Raw genomic sequence first — 24,576 nt, forward strand, 5'->3', positions numbered from 1 at the left:
CTCTACCCTCACACTACCCCCCCCCCACACACACAGCCTCACCCTCTACCCTCATACTACCCCCCCACACACACACAGCCTCACCCTCTACCCTCATACTACCCCCCCCCACACACACAGCCTCACCCTCTACCCTCATACTACCCCCCCCACACACACACACACTGCCTCACCCTCTACCCTCACACTACCCCCCCACACACACACAGCCTCACCCTCTACCCTCATACTACCCCCCCCACACACACACAGCCTCACCTTCTACCCTCATACTACCCCCCCACACACACACAGCCTCACCCTCTACCCTCATACTACCCCCCCCACACACACACAGCCTCACCTTCTACCCTCATAATACCCCCCCACACACACACAGCCTCACCCTCTACCCTCATACTACCCCCCCCCCCACACACAGCCTCACCTTCTACCCTCATACTACCCCCCACACACACACAGCCTCACCCTCTACCCTCATACTACCCCCCCCCCCCACACACACACAGCCTCACCTTCTACCATCATACTACCCCCCCACCCCACACACACACAGCCTCACCCTCTACCCTCATACCCCCCCCCCACACACACACAGCCTTACCATTTACCCTCATACTACCCCCCCCCCACACACAGCCTCACCCTCTACCCTCATACTACCCCCCCACACACACACAGCCTTACCCTCTACCCTCATACTACCCCCCCCCCCACACACAGCCTCACCCTCTACCCTCATACTACCCACCTCCCACACACACAGCCTCACCCTCTACCCTCATACTACATCCCCCCCCCCCCACACACAGCCTTACCCTCTACCCTCATACTACCCCCCCCCCCCCCACACACACACACACAGCTTCACCCTCTACCCTCATACTACCCCCCCCCCCACACACACACAGCCTTACCCTCTACCCTCATACTACCCCCCCCCACACACACACAGCCTCACCCTCTACCCTCATACTACATCCCCCCCCCACACACACAGCCTTACCCTCTACCCTCATACTACCCCCACCCCACACACACACACACAGCCTCACCCGCTACCATCATACTACCCCCCCCCACACAGCCTCACCGTCTACCCTCATACTACCCCCCCCCACACAGCCTCACCCTCTACCCTCATACTACCCCCCCCACACACACACAGCCTCACCCTCTACCCTCACACTACCCCCCCCCCCACACACAGCCTCACCCTCTACCCTCATACTACCCCCCCACACACACACAGCCTCACCCTCTACCCTCATACTACCCCCCCCCCCACACACACAGCCTCACCCTCTACCCTCATACTACCCCCCCCACACACACACTGCCTCACCCTCTACCCTCACACTACCCCCCCACACACACACAGCCTCACCCTCTACCCTCATACTACCCCCCCACACACACACAGCCTCACCTTCTACCCTCATACTACCCCCCCACACACACACAGCCTCACCCTCTACCCTCATACTACCCCCCCCCACACACACAGCCTCACCTTCTACCCTCATACTACCCCCCACACACACACAGCCTCACCCTCTACCCTCATACTACCCCCCCCCCCCCCACACACACACAGCCTCACCTTCTACCCTCATACTACCCCCCCACCCCACACACACACAGCCTCACCCTCTACCCTCATACCCCCCCCCCACACACACACAGCCTTACCCTTTACCCTCATACTACCCCCCCCACACACAGCCTCACCCTCTACCCTCATACTACCCCCCACACACACACACAATCTCACCCTCTACCCTCATACTACCCCCCCCCACACACACACACAGCCTCACCCTTTACCCTCATACTACCCCCCCCCACACACACAGCCTCACCCTCTACCCTCATACTACCCCCCCCACACACACACAGCCTTACCCTCTACCCTCATACTACCCCCCCCCTCACACACAGCCTCACCCTCTACCCTCATACTACCCCCCTCCCACACACACAGCCTCACCCTCTACCCTCATACTACCCCCCCCCACACACACACAGCCTCACCCTGTACCCTCATACTACCCCCCCCCCCCCCACACACACACACAGCCTCACCCTCTACCCTCATACTACCCCCCCCCCACACACACACAGCCTCACCCTCTACCCTCATACTACCCCCCCCCACACACACACAGCCTCACCCTCTACCCTCATACAACCCCCCCCCCCCACACACACACACAGCCTTACCCTCTACCCTCATACTACCCCCCCCCCCACACACACACAGCTTCACCCTCTACCCTCATACTACCCCCCCCACACACACAGCCTCACCTTCTACCCTCATACTACCCCCCACACACACACAGCCTCACCCTCTACCCTCATACTACCCCCCCCCACACACACACAGCCTCACCTTCTACCCTCATACTACCCCCCCACCCCACACACACACAGCCTCACCCTCTACCCTCATACCCCCCCCCCCGCACACACACACAGCCTTACCCTTTACCCTCATACTACCCCCCCCACACACACACAGCCTCACCCTCTACCCTCATACTACCCCCCCCCCCCACACACAGCCTCACCCTCTACCCTCATACTACCCCCCCCCCCACACACACAGCCTCACCTTCTACCATCATACTACCCCCCCACCCCACACACACACAGCCTCACCCTCTACCCTCATACCCCCCCCCCCACACACACACAGCCTTACCATTTACCCTCCTACTACCCCCCCCCCCACACACAGCCTCACCCTCTACCCTCATACTACCCCCCCACACACACACAGCCTTACCCTCTACCCTCATACTACCCCCCCCCCACACACACAGCCTGACCCTCTACCCTCATACTACCCACCTCCCACACACACAGCCTCACCCTCTACCCTCATACTACATCCCCCCCCCCCACACACAGCCTTACCCTCTACCCTCATACTACCCCCCCCCCCCCCACACGCACACAGCTTCACCCTCTACCCTCATACTACCCCCCCCACACACACACACACAGCCTTACCCTCTACCCTCATACTACCCCCCCCCCCACACACACACAGCCTCACCCTCTACCCTCATACTACATCCCCCCCACACACACACAGCCTTACCCTCTACCCTCATACTACCCCCACCCCACACACACACACACAGCCTCACCCGCTACCATCATACTACCCCCCCCCACACAGCCTCACCGTCTACCCTCATACTACCCCCCCCACACAGCCTCACCCTCTACCCTCATACTACCCCCCCCCACACACACACAGCCTCACCCTCTACCCTCACACTACCCCCCCACACACACAGCCTCACCCTCTACCCTCATACTACCCCCCCACACACACACAGCCTCACCCTCTACCCTCATACTACCCCCCCCCCACACACACAGCCTCACCCTCTACCCTCATACTACCCCCCCCCCCCCACACACACACACACTGCCTCACCCTCTACCCTCACACTACCCCCCCACACACACACAGCCTCACCCTCTACCCTCATACTACCCCCCCCACACACACACAGCCTCACCTTCTACCCTCATACTACCCCCCCACACACACACAGCCTCACCCTCTACCCTCATACTACCCCCCCCCCCCACACACAGCCTCACCTTCTACCCTCATACTACCCCCCACACACACACAGCCTCACCCTCTGCCCTCATACTACCCCCCCCCCCCCCCCACACACACACAGCCTCACCTTCTACCATCATACTACCCCCCCACCCCACACACACACAGCCTCACCCTCTACCCTCATACCCCCCCCCCACACACACACAGCCTTACCATTTACCCTCATACTACCCCACCCCACACACAGCCTCACCCTCTACCCTCATACTACCCCCCCACACACACACAGCCTTACCCTCTACCCTCATACTACCCCCCCCACACACACAGCCTCACCCTCTACCCTCATACTACCCACCTCCCACACACACAGCCTCACCCTCTACCCTCATACTACATCCCCCCCCCCCACACACAGCCTTACCCTCTACCCTCATACTACCCCCCCCCCCCACACACACACACACACAGCTTCACCCTCTACCCTCATACTACCCCCCCCCCCCACACACACACAGCCTTACCCTCTACCCTCATACTACCCCCCCCCCCACACACACACAGCCTCACCCTCTACCCTCATACTACATCCCCCCCACACACACACAGCCTTACCCTCTACCCTCATACTACCCCCACCCCCCACACACACACACAGCCTCACCCGCTACCATCATACTACCCCCCCCCACACAGCCTCACCGTCTACCCTCATACTACCCCCCCCCACACAGCCTCACCCTCTACCCTCATACTACCCCCCCCACACACACACAGCCTCACCCTCTACCCTCACACTACCCCCCCCCCACACACAGCCTCAACCTCTACCCTCATACTACCCCCCCACACACACACAGCCTCACCCTCTACCCTCATACTACCCCCCCCCCCCCACACACACAGCCTCACCCTCTACCCTCATACTACCCCCCCCCCCACACACACACTGCCTCACCCTCTACCCTCACACTACCCCCCCACACACACACAGCCTCACCCTCTACCCTCATACTACCCCCCCACACACACACAGCCTCACCTTCTACCCTCATACTACCCCCCCACACACACACAGCCTCACCCTCTACCCTCATACTACCCCCCCCCCCACACACACAGCCTCACCTTCTACCCTCATACTACCCCCCACACACACACAGCCTCACCCTCTACCCTCATACTACCCCCCCCCCACACACACACAGCCTCACCTTCTACCCTCATACTACCCCCCCACCCCACACACACACAGCCTCACCCTCTACCCTCATACCCCCCCCCACACACACACAGCCTTACCCTTTACCCTCATACTACCCCCCCCACACACAGCCTCACCCTCTACCCTCATACTACCCCCCACACACACACACAATCTCACCCTCTACCCTCATACAACCCCCCCCCCCCACACACACACACACAGCCTTACCCTCTACCCTCATACTACCCCCCCCCCCACACACACACAGCTTCACCCTCTACCCTCATACTACCCCCCCCACACACACAGCCTCACCTTCTACCCTCATACTACCCCCCACACACACACAGCCTCACCCTCTACCCTCATACTACCCCCCCCCCCACACACACACAGCCTCACCTTCTACCCTCATACTACCCCCCCACCCCACACACACACAGCCTCACCCTCTACCCTCATACCCCCCCCCCCGCACACACACACAGCCTTACCCTTTACCCTCATACTACCCCCCCCACACACACACAGCCTCACCCTCTACCCTCATACTACCCCCCCCCCCCACACACAGCCTCACCCTCTACCCTCATACTACCCCCCCCCCCACACACACAGCCTCACCTTCTACCATCATACTACCCCCCCACCCCACACACACACAGCCTCACCCTCTACCCTCATACCCCCCCCCCCACACACACACAGCCTTACCATTTACCCTCCTACTACCCCCCCCCCACACACAGCCTCACCCTCTACCCTCATACTACCCCCCCACACACACACAGCCTTACCCTCTACCCTCATACTACCCCCCCCCACACACACAGCCTGACCCTCTACCCTCATACTACCCACCTCCCACACACACAGCCTCACCCTCTACCCTCATACTACATCCCCCCCCCCCACACACAGCCTTACCCTCTACCCTCATACTACCCCCCCCCCCCCACACACACACAGCTTCACCCTCTACCCTCATACTACCCCCCCACACACACACACACAGCCTTACCCTCTACCCTCATACTACCCCCCCCCCCCACACACACACAGCCTCACCCTCTACCCTCATACTACATCCCCCCCACACACACACAGCCTTACCCTCTACCCTCATACTACCCCCACCCCACACACACACACAGCCTCACCCGCTACCATCATACTACCCCCCCCCACACAGCCTCACCGTCTACCCTCATACTACCCCCCCCACACAGCCTCACCCTCTACCCTCATACTACCCCCCCCCACACACACACAGCCTCACCCTCTACCCTCACACTACCCCCCCCACACACACAGCCTCACCCTCTACCCTCATACTACCCCCCCACACACACACAGCCTCACCCTCTACCCTCATACTACCCCCCCCCCCACACACACAGCCTCACCCTCTACCCTCATACTACCCCCCCCCCCCACACACACACACACTGCCTCACCCTCTACCCTCACACTACCCCCCCACACACACACAGCCTCACCCTCTACCCTCATACTACCCCCCCCACACACACACAGCCTCACCTTCTACCCTCATACTACCCCCCCACACACACACAGCCTCACCCTCTACCCTCATACTACCCCCCCCCCCCCACACACAGCCTCACCTTCTACCCTCATACTACCCCCCACACACACACAGCCTCACCCTCTGCCCTCATACTACCCCCCCCCCCCCCACACACACACAGCCTCACCTTCTACCATCATACTACCCCCCCACCCCACACACACACAGCCTCACCCTCTACCCTCATACCCCCCCCCCACACACACACAGCCTTACCATTTACCCTCATACTACCCCCCCCCCACACACAGCCTCACCCTCTACCCTCATACTACCCCCCCACACACACACAGCCTTACCCTCTACCCTCATACTACCCCCCCCACACACACAGCCTCACCCTCTACCCTCATACTACCCACCTCCCACACACACAGCCTCACCCTCTACCCTCATACTACATCCCCCCCCCCCCCCACACACAGCCTTACCCTCTACCCTCATACTACCCCCCCCCCCACACACACACACACACAGCTTCACCCTCTACCCTCATACTACCCCCCCCCCCCACACACACACAGCCTTACCCTCTACCCTCATACTACCCCCCCCCCCCACACACACACAGCCTCACCCTCTACCCTCATACTACATCCCCCCCACACACACACAGCCTTACCCTCTACCCTCATACTACCCCCACCCCACACACACACACACAGCCTCACCCGCTACCATCATACTACCCCCCCCCCACACAGCCTCACCGTCTACCCTCATACTACCCCCCCCCACACAGCCTCACCCTCTACCCTCATACTACCCCCCCCACACACACACAGCCTCACCCTCTACCCTCACACTACCCCCCCCCCCACACACAGCCTCAACCTCTACCCTCATACTACCCCCCCACACACACACAGCCTCACCCTCTACCCTCATACTACCCCCCCCCCCCCCCACACACACAGCCTCACCCTCTACCCTCATACTACCCCCCCCCCCACACACACACTGCCTCACCCTCTACCCTCACACTACCCCCCCACACACACACAGCCTCACCCTCTACCCTCATACTACCCCCCCACACACACACAGCCTCACCTTCTACCCTCATACTACCCCCCCACACACACACAGCCTCACCCTCTACCCTCATACTACCCCCCCCCCACACACACAGCCTCACCTTCTACCCTCATACTACCCCCCACACACACACAGCCTCACCCTCTACCCTCATACTACCCCCCCCCCACACACACACAGCCTCACCTTCTACCCTCATACTACCCCCCCACCCCACACACACACAGCCTCACCCTCTACCCTCATACCCCCCCCCACACACACACAGCCTTACCCTTTACCCTCATACTACCCCCCCCACACACAGCCTCACCCTCTACCCTCATACTACCCCCCACACACACACACAATCTCACCCTTTACCCTCATACTACCCCCCCCCCACACACACACACAGCCTCACCCTTTACCCTCATACTACCCCCCCCCCCCACACACACAGCCTCACCCTCTACCCTCATACTACCCCCCCCCACACACACACAGCCTTACCCTCTACCCTCATACTACCCCCCCCCTCACACACAGCCTCACCCTCTACCCTCATACTACCCCTCTCCCACACACACAGCCTCACCTTCTACCCTCATACTACCCCCCCACACACACACACAGCCTCACCCTGTACCCTCATACTACCCCCCCCCCCCCCACACACACACACAGCCTCACCCTCTACCCTCATACTACCCCCCCCCCCCCCACACACACACAGCCTCACCCTCTACCCTCATACTACCCCCCCCACACACACACACAGCCTCACCCTCTACCCTCATACAACCCCCCCACACACACACAGCCTTACCCTCTACCCTCATACTACCCCTCCCCCACACACACACAGCTTCACCCTCTACCCTCATACTACCCCCCCCACACACACAGCCTCACCTTCTACCCTCATACTACCCCCCCCACACACACAGCCTCACCCTCTACCCTCATACTACCCCCCCCCCCCACACACACACAGCCTCACCTTCTACCCTCATACTACCCCCCCACCCCACACACACACAGCCTCACCCTCTACCCTCATACCCCCCCCCCCGCACACACACACAGCCTTACCCTTTAACCTCATACTACCCCCCCCCACACACAGCCTCACCCTCTACCCTCATACTACCCCCCACACACACACACAATCTCACCCTTTACCCTCATACTACCCCCCCCCACACACACACAGCCTCACCCTTTACCCTCATACTACCCCCCCCCACACACACAGCCTCACCCTCTACCCTCATACTACCCCCCCACACACACACAGCCTTACCCTCTACCCTCATACTACCCCCCCCCTCACACACAGCCTCACCCTCTACCCTCATACTACCCCCCTCCCACACACACAGCCTCACCCTCTACCCTCATACTACCCCCCCACACACACACAGCCTCACCCTGTACCCTCATACTACCCCCCCCCCACACACACACACACAGCCTCACCCTCTACCCTCATACTACCCCCCCCCACACACACACAGCCTCACCCTCTACCCTCATACTACCCCCCCTCCCACACACACACAGCCTCACCCTCTACCCTCATACTACCCCCCCCCCACACACACACAGCCTTACCCTCTACCCTCATACTACCCCCCCCCCCACACACACACAGCCTCACCCTCTACCCTCATACTACCCCCCCACTTTCACAGCCTTACCCTCTACCCTCATACTACCCCCACCCACACACAGCCTCACCCTCTACCCTCATACTATCCCCCCCCCCCCCCACACACACATACAGCCTCACCCTCTACCCTCATACTATCCCCCCCACACACACAGCATCACCCTCTACCCTCATACTACCCCCCCACACACACACAGCCTCACCCTCTACCCTCATACTATCCCCCCCTACACACAGCATCACCCTCTACCCTCATACTACCCCCCCACACACACACAGCCTCACCCTCTACCCTCATACTACCCACCCCCCACACACACACAGCCTCACCCTCTACCCTCATACTACCCCCCCACACACACAGCATCACCCTCTACCCTGAAGCGACTTTCCTCCCCCTCATTCCAGACACAACCTCAGCCCCTACCCTCATACTACCTTCCCCCCACACACACACAACCTCAGCCCCTACCCTCATACTACCTTCTCCCCACACACACACAGCCTAATCCCCTACGCTTATACTACCTTCCCCCCCACCCTACACACAGCCTAATCCCGTACCCTCATACTACCTTCCTCCCCCACACGACCTAAGCTCCTACCCTCAAACTACCCCCGCACCCACTCTACACACAACCTCAGTCCCTACCCTCATACTAACCCCCTAACACACAGCCTCAGTCCCTACCCTCATACTAACCCCCCAACACACAGCCTCAGACCCTACCCTCATACTAACCCCCCAACACACAGCCTCAGTCCCTACCCTCATACTAACCCCCCAACACACAGCCTCAGTCCCTACCCTCATACTAACCCCCCAACACACAGCCTCAGACCCTACCCTCATACTAACCCCCCAACACACAGCCTCAGACCCTACCCTCATACTAACCCCCAACACACAGCCTCAGTCCCTACCCTCATACTAACCCCCCAACACACAGCCTCAGACCCTACCCTCATACTAACCCCCCAACACACAGCCTCAGTCCCTACCCTCATACTAACCCCCCAACACACAGCCTCAGTCCCTACCCTCATACTAACCCCCCAACACACAGCCTCAGTCCCTACCCTCATACTAACCCCCCAACACACAGCCTCAGTCACTACCCTCATACTAACCCCCCAACACACAGCCTCAGTCCCTACCCTCATACTAACCCCCCAACACACAGCCTCAGTCCCTACCCTCATACTAACCCCCCAACACACAGCCTCAGTCCCTACCCTCATACTAACCCCCCAACACACAGCCTCAGTCCCTACCCTCATACTAACCCCCCAACACACAGCCTCAGACCCTACCCTCATACTAACCCCCCAACACACAGCCTCAGGCCCTACCCTCATCCCTCATATTCATACTCATATTCCCTCATATTCAAATGAATGCTCTATGCATAATTGAAGAGCCATGTGCATGTGACCTGTTATGGTTGTGGGCCATCATCAGTAATGTAGACTGGTCAACACACACTGCCTAGTGCCTGCCCTGTCCTGGCTTCTCTGTTCAGAGCCCTGCGTCCTCATTGGCTCCTTCTCCTCCCAGTCTCTAGCATATTGAGGTTTCATGCATGGGCTGATCTGAACGCTGCAAGCTGCCATTCGGCCAGGCAGACTGTGCAAGCAGGCAGGAAGGATGCACTCACTTTAGGGGCCCTGCACATTTGGTGCTTTGCACAGGAAAGATATGGAGTCAGTGTAGGTCCAATCGGTGAACACACACATTTAGCCAATTCAAACATGTGCATCGCAGCCTGTTGACTGCTACGATAACAAACCCTTCAGTTAGCCCAACAGCTACACTATCCCAATTAAATGAAGGAACCAGTTAATCATGACAATACTAACAAACTGAACAAAATAGATGGAACATCAAAATTGGTATTGTCTGGATAGTTAAAGGTCAGAGTTATTCACAGTGCTCTGGAGACGGTACCACAGCAAAACATCTTGTCACCCAAATGAATATGCAACATTGTTTGCCAAGTTATTTATATTATCTCCAATGTATGTCTGTTGAGTAAAATAAATACTGGCAGCACTGCATAGGGCTTAGGGCATCTGTAGCCAAGTAGTGTGATTCAGCAACTTGGAGTATTAGACATATGTTATATTCCCTCAATTGTGTGCAGAGTCCATTGCGGTTTTGAATTCTACTCCTAGTTATTATGCACATTAGAAAGTTAGGATGACATAAACCACAAGAGCCATAGTCCTGGACCAACATCCCTCCCTGCTACATTATTGGGTGGTAATGAAGATGTTACAGGCTCAGACAGAGGGGGTCAGCAGGTGTGGTAGAGGCAGGACTGAGACATGGTAGAGGTGCAGCATGCTACCACTGGGCCAGAGACCTAACAGACAGACAGACAGACAGACAGACAGACAGACAGACAGACAGACAGACAGACAGACAGACAGACAGACAGAAAAAGGGCAGACAGACCTGACACACAGACAGACCAGATAGACAGAAAGACAGACAGACCTAACAGACCAGACAGACAGACAGACAGACAGGCAGAGAGACCAGACAGACAGACAGACAGACAGACAGACAGACAGACAGACAGACAGACAGACAGACAGACAGACAGAAAGAAAGAAAGAAAGAAAGAAAGAAAGAAAGAAAGAAAGAAAGAAAGACAGAAAGACAGAAAGACAGACAGAGGGCAGACAGACCTGACACACAGACAGACATACCAGACCAGACAGACATACCTGACAGACAGAAAGACAGACAGACCTGACAGGCAGAGAGACCAGACAGACAGACAGACAGACAGACAGAAAAAGGGCTGACAGACAGACCAGACATATCAGACCAGACAGACATACCTGAGAGACAGACAGACCAGACAGACCAGACAGACCAGACAGACCAAACAGACAGACCAGACAGACAGACCAGACAGACCAGACAGACCAGACAGACCAGACAGACAGACAGACAGACAGACAGACAGACAGACAGACAGACAGACAGACCAGACAGGTGCATCTAGAGGGGGCGTAGTGTGCTGTACATGTAAACATATTTGACTGGATGTCAGGGCTGGATGGAGAGTATTAATGTACTCCAGTGTCACTGCTGCCATGTGTTCTATAAGTTATAGTTGAAACCTGGAAGTGTTCAACCTACAGTCCTCTCTCTCTGCTAGATATCTCTCTGTCTGTCTGCAGCATCCAGCCTGGTAATGTTTCATGACAGCTATAGAGAGGTAGAGATAAAAGTAGCTAGTGGTGTATTCTGGTGTGTTGTAGTATGGGGATGATTTAGGTACAAGGAACATCCTTCTGCTGTAACAAAGGAAAATGCATATATTACCATGAATTACTGAAGGTTGTTTCTTAGAAGTCTATCTGGTGGTAACGTGAATTAGCGTAGGCCACACAATGATGATAAGATGTTGGAAAAGCAGAATGGGTCAAAAGCTATATTTGTTTTGTTGGTCTCCAGTGTCCAGACAGCAGGAGCGGTAGAGATACTCTCAATGATCGGCTATGAAAAGCCAACTGACATTTACTCCTGAGGTGCTGACCTGTTGCACTCTCGACAACTACTGTGATTATTATTATTTGACCATGCTGGTCATTTATGAACATTTAAACATCTTGGCCATGTTCTGTTATAATCTCCACCCGGCACACCCGGACTGGCCACCCCTCATAGCCTGGTTCCTCTCTAGGTTTGTTCCTAGGTTTTGGCCTTTCTAGGGAGTTTTTCCTAGCCACCGTGCTTCTACACCTGCATTGCTTGCTATTTGGAGTTTTAGGCTGGGTTTCTGTACAGCACTTTGAGATATCAGCTGATGTAAGAAGGGCTATATCAATACATGTGATTTGATTTGTTGAAATCCTTTTTAAATGTATTGTAATGTCAAATATAAGCTTCCTTCCCTTTCAGTTGAGAATCGCTGCTCTTGGCAGGTGGGTCGCAGGAGGTTTTGAATGAGTCGCGAGTGTCTGAGTAAAAAGTTTTATTATATACAGTACCAGTCAAAAGTTTGGACACACCTACTCATTCCAGGGTTTTTCATTTTAGAATAATAGTGAAGACATCAAAAGTATGAAATACCACATATGGAATCATGTAGTAACCAAAAAAGTATTAAACAAATCAAAATAGATTTTATATTTTTCAAAGTAGCCACCCTTTGCCTTGATGACAGCTTTGCACTCTGTTGGCATTCTCTCAACCAGCTTCACCTGGAATGCTTTTCCAACCGTCTTGAAGGAGGTCCCACATTTGCTGAGCACTTGTTGGCTGCTTTTCCTTCACTGCGGTCATCCCAAACCATCTCAGTTGGGTTGAGGTCAGGGAATTGTGGAGGCCAGGTCATCTGATACAGCACTCCATCACTCTCCTTCTTGGTCAAATATTATTATTATTTATTCATTTTTATGAAAAATACTCCAGTCTGAACCTAAACAACTAAAACCAGGTAGGTGTGTAGAAATTATAATGAACCTATATTTTTTATAATTTAAACTCACAGTATTTCCAATAGAGTTATTAGCAGCAACATTTACCGTATTTGGTTGATTTTGTGGTCTCAAACCAGTGAGCTTAACATTCTTCATCAAGAATATGGGCAAAATTGAATTACTACAATGAAAAAGGTGGGACTGTTCCCTTGTCATATAATTGGTATATTTACTATCAATGTAGTATTAAAAATAGTTTCCCAGATTGCATATAGGCAACAACAAAAAATAGTGATGCGAATATTGGATCGCAGCTGAGACAACCTGGTTCAATTTGTGTCCCAATGCAAAACCAGTTGAGAACCAGTGGCCTAGAGCATTTTTGGGGGGGTAACGTGTGCTTCAGATAAGGAGAAAAATAAGGACTATATAGATCTGCATCTATGTGAGCATCCCATGCAAATCACAGTATACAGCACTGGCTCTACTCCAATAGTCAGCTGCTGTTGCCCGGCAACATGTACCACAGTTCAACTCAGCCTGGGCTCCCAGTCGAAGTGAGCTGTCTCACATCTCACCCCTCTCTCTTTCTCTTTCTGTCCTCTGTCTGTTTGTCTGCCTGTGTCTCTCTTTCTGCCTCTGCCTTTCTCTCTCTAACTCTCAATGTGCTAATGTGTTTTCACAAGGCCTCGTGTTCTCTTCCTCATTACTGGCTTCCATGTGATCCAGAGGAGTTGGGTTAAATGCAGAAGACACATTTCAGTTGAATGCATTCAGTTGTACAACTAACTAGGTATCCCCCTTTCCTTTCCATTTCTCTCCGTCTAAATCCTCCCTATTTTTCTCGGTTTCTTCAAAGGTGTCTTTATCTCTTGATCTCCGTTCTCATCTGTCTCCCTCTTGCCCTCTGTTTCTCCCTGTCTCTAATTAACCTCCAGTATCTTTTAGAGTTGGAGAGTATCAGAAGGACAGTACGGTCTATTGAGTTAATACATACACTAAGTCAATGATGCACACTCACATGCTCAAACACACATCTACAATTATACAGGACATGCAGTATCAGTATCTCTAGTCTCTTTATTTGGTCTCTACTATTACAGTTCTATCATTCTGGCTCTTTAGGTCCATTAGAATGGCTGTTCAGTGATGTCTGTTGGTCAGACTGAGTCACAGACGCATCAGACAGACCACTGAGATTGTGACACGTTCTCTTGATCAAACGATGAGAACGCGATCTGCTTCATAGCGTCGAGGGGGAACACTTTGGAGCCTCCAAATTCACTAGAATGTACAGCGTGTCCTGACACAGGCACATTTATTCGCTCCAAGAAGTTGCACAAACTTGTAGATATGCCTATATGTGGAAACACAATACAGTCAGGCATACACACCTACAGTCTATGTAAGCTCAGAAACAATCACGTTAACATTTACTGTTCAGGCAAATACAGAAGCCCAAAACACATACAGTATTAAGGCACAAGGCGAGACCCAGATGCAGACACAGGAGAGAGATGGTTGGAATCTTACAATATTTAATAATCCAAAGGGGTAAGCAAGAGAATGGTCGTGGACAAGCAAAAGGTCAAAACCAGATCAGAGTCCAGGAGGTAGTGGCAGACGTGCTCATGGTCAAGGCAGGCAGAATGGTCAGGCAGGCGGGTACAGAGTCCAGAAACAGGCAAGGGTCAAAACCGGGAGGACTAGAAAAAGGAGAATAGCAAAAGGAATACGGGAAAAACACACTGGTTGACTTGACTAAACATACAAGACGAACTGACACAGAGAGACAGGAAACACAGGGATAAATACACTGGGAAAATAAGCTACACCTGGAGGGAGTGGAGACAATCACAGGAACAGGTGAAACAGATCAGGGCGTGACACACTGTGCCTTCAGAAAGTTTTCACACACCTTGACTTTTTCCACATTTTGTTGTGTTAAAACCTGAATTTAAAATTGATTCAATCGCAAAAAAAATTCTCTGGCCTACAATACCCCATAATGTCAAAGTGGAATTATGTTTTTACATTTTTTTTAACAAATTAATAAAAAATGAAAAGCTGGAATGTCTTGAGTCAACAACTATTCAACCCATTTGTTTATGGAAAGCCTAATCAAGTTTAGGAGTAAACATGTGCTTAACAAGTCATGTAATAAGTTGTATGGACTCACTCTTTGTACAATAATAGGGTTTAACATGATTTTTGAATGACCACCTCGTCTCTGTACCCACACATAGAATTATCTGTAAGATCCCTCAGTCAAGCAGGGAATTTCAAACACAGATTTAACCACAAAGACCAGGGAGGTTTTTCAATGCCTCACAAATAAGGGAACCGATTGGTAGATGGGTAAAAAAATTAAAAATAAGACATTGAATATCACTTTGAGCATGGTGAAGTTATTAATTACGCGTTGGATGGTGTATCTATACACCCAGTCACTACCAAGATACAAGCGTCCTTCCTAATACAGTTGCCGGAGAGGAAGGAAAACGCTTAGGGATTTCACCATGAGGCCAAAGGTGACCTTAAAACGGTTACAGAGTGTAATGGCTGTGATAGGAGAACTGAGGATGTGTTGTATTTACTCCATAATATTAATCTAATTGACAGAATGGAAAGAATTATGCCTGTAAAGAATAAAAATACTCCCAAACATGCGTCCTGTTTGCAACAAGGCACTAAAGTAAAACTGTAAAAGATGTGGCAAAGCAATTCACTTTTTGTCCTGAATAAAAAGTGTTATGTTTGGGGAAAGTCAAATAATTAGCCAGCAGCATACCACCCTGCATACCACTGCTGGCTTGCTTCTGAAGCAGACCAGATGCTGCTGGAAGTGGTGTTGGAGGGCCAGTAGGAGGCACTCTTTCCTCTGGTCTAAAAGAAATATCCCAATCCCCCAGGGCAGTGATTGGGGACACTGCCCTGTGTAGGGTGCCGTCTTTCGGATGGGACGTTAAACGGGTGTCCTGACTCTCTGAGGTCATTAAAGATCCCATGGCACTTATCGTAAGAGTAGGGGTGTTAAACCCGGTGTCCTGGCTAAATTCCCAATCTGGCCCTCAAACCATCATGGTCACCTAATAATCCCCAGTTTACAATTGGCTCATTCATCCCCCTCCTCTCCCCTGTAACTATTCCCCAGGTCGTTGCTGCAAATGAAAATGTGTTCTCAGTCAACTTACCTGGTAAAATAACAATAAAATAAATAAATAAAAAATAAAACACATTACTGAGTACCACTCTCCATATTTTCAAGCCTAGTGGTGGTTGCATCATGTTATGGGTATGCTTGTAATCGTTAAGGACTGGGGAGTTTTTCAGGATAAAAAATAAACGTAATGGAGCTTAGCACAGGCAAAATCCTAGAGGAAAACCTGGTTCAGTCTGCTTTCCATCAGACACCGGGAGATGAATTGACCTTCCAGCAGGACAATAATCTAAAACACAAGACCAAATCTACACTGGAGTTGCTTACCAAGAAGACAGTGAATGTTCCTGAGTGGCCTAGTTATAGTTTTGACTTAAATCTAATTGAAAATCTATGGCAAGACTTGAAAATGGTTGTCTAGCAATGATCAACAACCAACTTGACATGCCTTGAAGAATTATAAAAATAGTAATGGGCAAATATTGCACAATCCAGGTGTGCAAAGCTCTTAAAGACATACCCAGAAATACTCACAGCTGTAATCACTGCCAAAGGTGATTCTAACATGTATTGACTTAGGAATGTAAATACTTATGTAAATTAGTTATTTTTGTATTTAATTTTCAATTCCAATTTCTAAAAACATGTTTTCACGTAGTCATTATGGGGTATTGTGTGTAGATGGTTGAGAATTTTTTTTTTATTCAATTCAGGCTGTATCACAACAATGTGGAATAAGTCAAGGGGTATGAATAGTTTCTGAAGGCCGTGTAGGCACACACACTAACAAACCTACTTTCACACACACACACACACACACACACACACACACACACACACACACACACACACACACACACACACACACACACACACACACACACACACACACACACCCACCCACACCCACACACACACACACACACACACACACACACACACACACACACACACACACACACACACACACACACACACACAGTTGACTGGGATGTCTTTACCCCAAAATTCAATGCCAGGCCTGGCTCATTATCCCAGCAGCAGCAACATGAGATTTTTCTTTTTCCCCCTCTAGTCAAACATCCATTATTTAGCAGCATGTTGATCACGTTGAGCCTCAAGTCACAGATCTCTCTCCTCTCTCTGTTCCATTCCATTCCCCAAGTGCTCAGCTCAGCAGCTCCCCATAGCCACATGCACAGAGCAACACAAATCACTAGCCGAAAAACTTGGCCATATTGCTATATATACACTACAAGACCAAAAGTATGTGGACACCTGTTTGTCGAACATTTCATTCCAAAATCATGGGCATTAATATGGAGTAGGTCCTCTATTTGCTGCTGTAACAGCCTCCACTCTTCTAGGAAGGCTTTCCACTAGATGTTGGAACATTGCTGCGAAGACTTGCTTCCAAGTCATTAATGAGGTCCGGCACTGATGTTGGACAATTAGGCCTGGCTCGCAGTCTTCGTTTCAATTCATCCCAAAGGTGTTTGATGGGGTTGAGGTCAGGGCTCTGTGCAGGTCAGTCAAGTTCTTCCACACCGATATCGACAGAATCGTCTAGAATGTCATTGCATGCTGTAGCGTTAAGAATTCCCTTCACTGGAACTAAGGGGCATAGCCCGAACCATGAAAAACAGTTCCAGACCATTATTCCTCTTTAACCAAACTTTAAAGTTGGCACTATGCATTCGGGCAGGTAGCGTTCTCCTGGCTTCCGCCAAACCCTGATTCGTCCATTAGACTGCCAGATGGCAAAGCATGATTCATCACTCCAGAGAATATTCCACTGCTCACGAGTCCAATGGCGGCGAGCTTTACACCACTCCAGCCAATGCTTGGCATTGCACATGCCGATCTTAGGCTTGTGTGCGGCTGCTCGGCCATGGAAACCCATTTCATGAAACTCCTGACGAACAGTTCTGGTGCTAACGTTGCTTCCAGAGGCAGTTTGGAACTCGGTAGTGAGTTGCAACCGAGGACAGACATTTTTACTCGCTACGTGCTTCACCACTCGGCTTGTGTGGGCTACCACTTCGCGGCTGAGACACTGTTGCTCCTAGATGTTTCCACTTCAAAATAACAGCACGTACAATTAACCGGGACAACTCTAGCAGGACAAAAATTTGACGAACTTACTTGTTGGAAAGGTGACATCCTATGACGGTGCCACGTTGAAAGTCACTGAGCTCTTCAGTAAGGCCATTCTATTGACAATATTTGTCTATGGAGATTGCATGGCTGTGTGCTCAATTTTATACACCTGTCAGCAACGGGTGTGGCTTAAATAGCTGAATCCACAAATTTGAAGGGGTGTCCACATACTTTTGTATATGCACTGTATACTGAGTGTACAAAACATTTAGAACACCTTCCTAATATTGAGTTCCACCCCCCTTTGCCCTCAGAACAGCCTCATGGACTCAACAAGGAGTCAAAAGCATTCCACAGGGATGCTGGCCCATGTTGACTTCAATGCTTCCCACAGTTGTGTCAAGTTTTCTGGATGTCCTTTGGGTGGTGGACCTTTCTTGATACACACGGGACATACGGGAACTGCGTTACAGTTCTTGACCCCAACCGGTGCGCCTGCCACCTTCTACCATACCCCGTTCAAAGGCGCTCAAGTCTTTTGTCTTGCCGATTCACCCTCTGAAGGTTGACACTGCCTTTTCAAGAGACTGAAAAGATTTGGCATGGGTCCCCAGATCCTCAAAAAGTTCTACAGCTGCACCATCGAGAGCATCCTGACAGTTTGCATCACCGCCTGGTATGGCAACTGCTCGGCATCCGACCATAAGGCATGACAGAGGGTAGTGCGTGCAGTCCAGGACATCACTGGGGCCAAGCTTCCTGCCATCCAGGACCTATATACTAGACGGTGTCAGAGGAAGGCCCAAAAATTTGTCAAAGACTCCAGTCACCCAAGTCATAGACTGTTCTCTCTGCTACCGAACATCAAGCGGTACCAGAGCACTAAGTCTAGGTCCAAAAGGCTCCTTAACAGCTTCTACACCCAAGCCATAAGACTGCTGAACAATTAATCAAATGGTTACCAGGACTATTTGCATTGACACCCCCCCCCCCCCCCCTTTGTTTTTACACTGCTGCTTCTCACTGTTTATTATCTATGCATAGTCACTTTACCCCAACCTACATGTACAAATTACCTCAACTAATCCCCCCCTTACATTGACTCTGTACCGGTATCTCCTGTATATAGCCTCATTATTGTTATTTTATTGTGACTATATTTTCAAAGTAGATTCCCCAATACTGATGAAGGCCCTCAGCTCTATATAACTAGCAGTTCACAGGTATATTGTGCTGTAGGTCATAAAGGACCTGCCTGATGTTTGCTGCTGTTTATTCTAACTGGTCTCTGAGACATACAGTATATATATATATATATATATATATATATATATATATATATATACATACACACACACACACACACACACACACACACACACACACACACACACACACACACACACACACACACACACACACACACACACACACACACACACACACACACACACACACACACACACACACACACACACACACACACACCAGGCACACCTGTATTTGGGGAGTTTTTCCCATTGTTCTCTGCAAATCCTCTCAAGCGCTGTCAGGTTGGATGGGGAGTGTCGCTGCACAGCTATTTTCAGGTCTCTCCAGAGATGTTAGATTGGGTTCAAGTCCAGGCTCTGGCTGGGTTACTCAAGAACATTCAGAGACTTGTCCCGAAGCCACTCCTGCGATGTCTTGGCTGTGTGCTTAGGGTCGTTGCCCTGTTGGAAGGTGAACCTTTGCCCCAGTCTGAGGTCCTGAGTGCTCTGGAGCAGGTTTTCATCAAGGATCTCTCTGTACTTTGCTCCGTTCATCTTTCCCTCACACCTGACTAGTCTCCCAGTCCCTGCCACTGAAAAACTTTCCCATAGCATGAGGCTGCCTCCACCATGCTTCACCATAGGGATGGTGCCAGGTTTCCTCCACAGGTGACGCTTGGCTTCATCAGACCAGAGAATCTTGTTTCTCATTTTTTGAGAGTCCTTTAAATGCCTTTAGGCACTCTACCATAAATGCCTGATTGGTGGAGTGCTGCAGAGATGGTTTTCCTTCTGGAAGGTTCTCCCATCTCCACAGAGGAACTCTGGAGCTCTGTCAGAGTGACCATCAGGTTCTTGGTCATCTTCCTCATCTTCCAAGGCCCTTCTCCCCCAACTGCTGAGTTTGGCCGGTCGCTCAGCTCTAGGAAGAGTCTTGGTGATTTCCAAACTTCTTGCATTTAAGAATGATGAAGGCCACTGTGTTCTTGGGGTCCATCAATGCTGCAGAAATGTTTTGGTACACTTTCCCAGATCTATGCCTCTACACAATCCTCTCTTGGAGCTCTACAGACAATTCCTTCGACCTCATGTCTTTGTTTTTGCTCTGACATGCACTGTCAACTGTGGGACCTTACATAGACAGGTGTGTGCCTTTCCAAATCATGTCCAATCAATTGAATTTACCACAGGTGGACTCCAATCTGTCACGCTTGTATAAAGGATTTGGAGACAGGCGCAGGAATACACAATAGGGGTTTTTAATACACCCAAAACAAACACGTATACAAAAACACTGGGCTGTACCCAAACAAAAGAGCGAGGGTACACCTAGTTGACCGACACGGGACGATACCTGTAACACACAATATATATAGAACACAGCATGACAGCTGCAGCAACGCATAGGTACTCACACGACCAACGGACATGGGAACAATAACCGGCAAAGACAGACGGAACAGAGGGCACATATATAACATACTAATCAGGGGAAATGGGAACCAGGTATGTGTAATCAGACAAGACAGTCCGGGGTTGATGATAATGAATCCCGTTCAGTGAAGCCTAGAAAGCCGGTGACGTAGACCTCCGGAACTGGTGAACAGAATGAGCATCAGTACCGAGGGGATCTGTGACACAATCAAGTTGTAGAAACTTCTTAAGGATGATCAATGGAAACAGGATGCACCTGAGCTCAATTTTGAGTCAACAAAGGGTCTGAATACCTATGTAAATCATGTATTTCTGTTTTTTGTATATATACATTTGCAAACATTTCTAAAAAACTATTTTCGCTTTGTCATTATGGGGTACTGTGTGAAGATTGCTGAGGATGTTTTTTTATTTAATCCATTTTATAATAAGGCTGTTATGTATCAAAATGTGGAAAAAGTGAAGGGATCTGAATACTTTATGAATGCACTGTACTGAAGAGCACAATCGTGTCAGATTTATTTTAGTATCCAATCTGAATTGAACATAATTGTCTATGATTGATTGGAATGCAAACCTGAGTTCCTAGTAAGGCCTCAGGTCCAGCAATGAGAAAGGCTGCTGCATCAGGTGCCTACTTTATGATTTTATATTATGCAGCACACAAAAGCCAGCCAGTGTCTTCGACCGCTGACACACACAGATCAGCTTCAGTGCAGAACATTACCTTTGTTGCTCCCAAAGCAATGCATTTGGGTTTGATGTGATGTTTCACAGGATGCCTGGTAGATAGCCACTGCCTTATTTGTGGACTGAGATTTCATTAACAACCCAGTGAAGTGATTTCTTCAAATTCAAGTATTGTTTCCTGTGGTATTACAGTATTATTAGCTTAGCATCAGAAGACATTGCATCCCATGTTTGGATATAAATACAATAATTTCCCTCATATTAGGGTTTAGAAATACATACAGTAACTACTCATTTGGATAGTGGTGGTAAATTTAGGGCTTTTTACTCTCTGTTGATCAGACATTATTAAACTGCTCATACATATTTCAGAATATGGATTGTTGAGCCTCGCATAAAAGAGTCAATTTTTATTCCACATGTCACATTGTCAATTTACAGCGATGAATAAATGATAATAGACTCTGGAAGCATCCATAATTAAAGTAGGCCACATTTTGGGAGTACTGGCGGTAGACCTCACGCACTCTGTTTGTTTACAGTCATGCAATCTGAGACAGAACTTTTCACCCTCTGCAACTTATAAGACACGTTTAGGATTCTCTAAGGGCAGGGTTAGCTTTAGCATACAAACACCGTAATTGAATAGCGGGTTGAGCAGTTTAATCTACAGTATTGGAGGATAGAGTCTATATAGGCCTTGTTGTGTCCTTATAGCGCCGCACAAACCTTCAGCACCGCGGACAGCAACACGATCTGAACAGACTTAAACAAGGGACTGGTAAACCGGTTCAGCACCATGGCCGTTGAACAGCGACACGCCACAGCTCTTCACTAGCATTTGTATTTTTCCTCGCCACACTAGCTCCACCCAGAATTTGGTTGCTAGCAAGCCGACAGCATGCTAAGTAGTGCTAGGTATCAACTGCCTATCCAGTAGGGGCTGGAAGGTGTAGTGAGCTTTGATTGGTCAATCGTGGCACAATCGCCTAGTATTTATATAAAATTCAGCTTTCCCCAACTTAGGTCCCGCCCTGCTCACACTCCGTCACCCATGCTCATATCGCCAAGTTCACTTATCTTTCATTGAAAATGAATGGCCTTCCGTAGTTTCACTGTGTTCTCTGTCCCATTGAGTTGTGTTGTTTCTGTTCTCTCCACAGCCGTGCCCTTCCCCCTGAGTCATCGCCTCACATTGAAGGAGGTGTTTGACTGTGAAGGGAAGCCCAGGGTGGACCTGCTCAAAGCCCACCTCACCAAGGAGGGCCGCGTGGAGGAGGCCGTGGCACAACGCATCGTCAACGAGGGTGCCGCCATCCTGCGCCAGGAGAAAACCATGCTGGACATAGAAGCACCAGTCACAGGTGAGGAGGAGGGATCACCTTTAACTTACACTCTGGTGAAACACACTTTGACTGACATTCCCAGCATTCTCGTAATGGTCCAACAGAGAGAAGGAAGGGTGGAAGTAGCATCAAAATGTGGAAGATACAACTGTCAGCATCGGTATGATTTATGCTGGTTATTTTGTCCAGTGGCGAGTGAGATAGAGTATTATGCCTAGGTAACTGTGAAAGTGGGTCAGTGTGCTTAAAGTGCTTCAGATTGAGGGACTCTTTTATGAGCAGGTTAGTCTGAGAGTCTGAGCTCTGGAGTAAACTCAGGGAGAATGTACTTTTGTTTGGTGTATAAATATAGGTCTGTGTATGAAGGTGTATGACTGTAAGCAAATACTAGTAGGAAGACAAGAGAGACTGGGAGTGAATTCAATACCTGAAATACAAAAATAAACTCCAAAGCACCTGACAGGAGTTAAAATGAAGATGAAGAGTAGAGACATCAAAGCAGGACTGTATATGCAGCATCCCATAGCAGGTAGCTGTCACTTTCAGTATCATCTGCATTATGGTCATGTAAGAATAATACATTTCTTAAGCACATCAGCACATCAAAAGCTCTGCATGTCTCTTTATCTTTTCAAGAATCAGATCAATGTTGAGTGTTGTTCTGCCTCTCAGACAGACATGAATGGACAGGCACTACAGTACGTGATGAGGAACACAGTACATTGAGGCTTGTTCAACCAATCAATGCAGCAGTTTATCCTATGAGCCGTAGTGAAAGATAGTCACCTCACCTGCATATGACCTCACCATCATGTTGGGATAACTCACCTCAATATATATGAGTACAGATGTATGACCTTAATTTGATCGCACTGTAATCCTGAAATGCAGGACATGTTATGCTTTTAGCGTATTTTAGGTATAAAAAGGCTTCTGAAGTTTGTAATTTCCACTTTGAAATTTCATAGTTGATTTTTCCTTTTTTATGTACCAACCCCTACAAAAATGTCCTATAATTATAATCCACATAATATTTCAAATTTCCTGTTGCTGCAGGATTATTTTCCTGCTGTA

At 50.4% G+C, this 24,576-nt stretch overlaps 1 protein-coding gene across 3 annotated transcripts in view; it reads left to right on the forward strand.

Moving 5' to 3' along the window:
* ppp3ca (protein phosphatase 3, catalytic subunit, alpha isozyme) overlaps positions 1–24,576 on the forward strand; it is an 87,386-nt gene that overhangs the window by 8,936 nt on the left and 53,874 nt on the right. For all 3 annotated transcript variants that reach the window (XM_055935287.1, XM_055935288.1, XM_055935286.1), the window contains exon 2: positions 23,320–23,520. In XM_055935287.1, coding sequence (XP_055791262.1) covers positions 23,320–23,520 — 201 coding nt within the window. The remainder of the gene's footprint in view (positions 1–23,319; positions 23,521–24,576) is intronic.

This window comes from Salvelinus fontinalis, chromosome 10 (genome assembly GCF_029448725.1).
Source record: "Salvelinus fontinalis isolate EN_2023a chromosome 10, ASM2944872v1, whole genome shotgun sequence".
Taxonomy (NCBI): Eukaryota; Metazoa; Chordata; class Actinopteri; order Salmoniformes; family Salmonidae; genus Salvelinus; species Salvelinus fontinalis.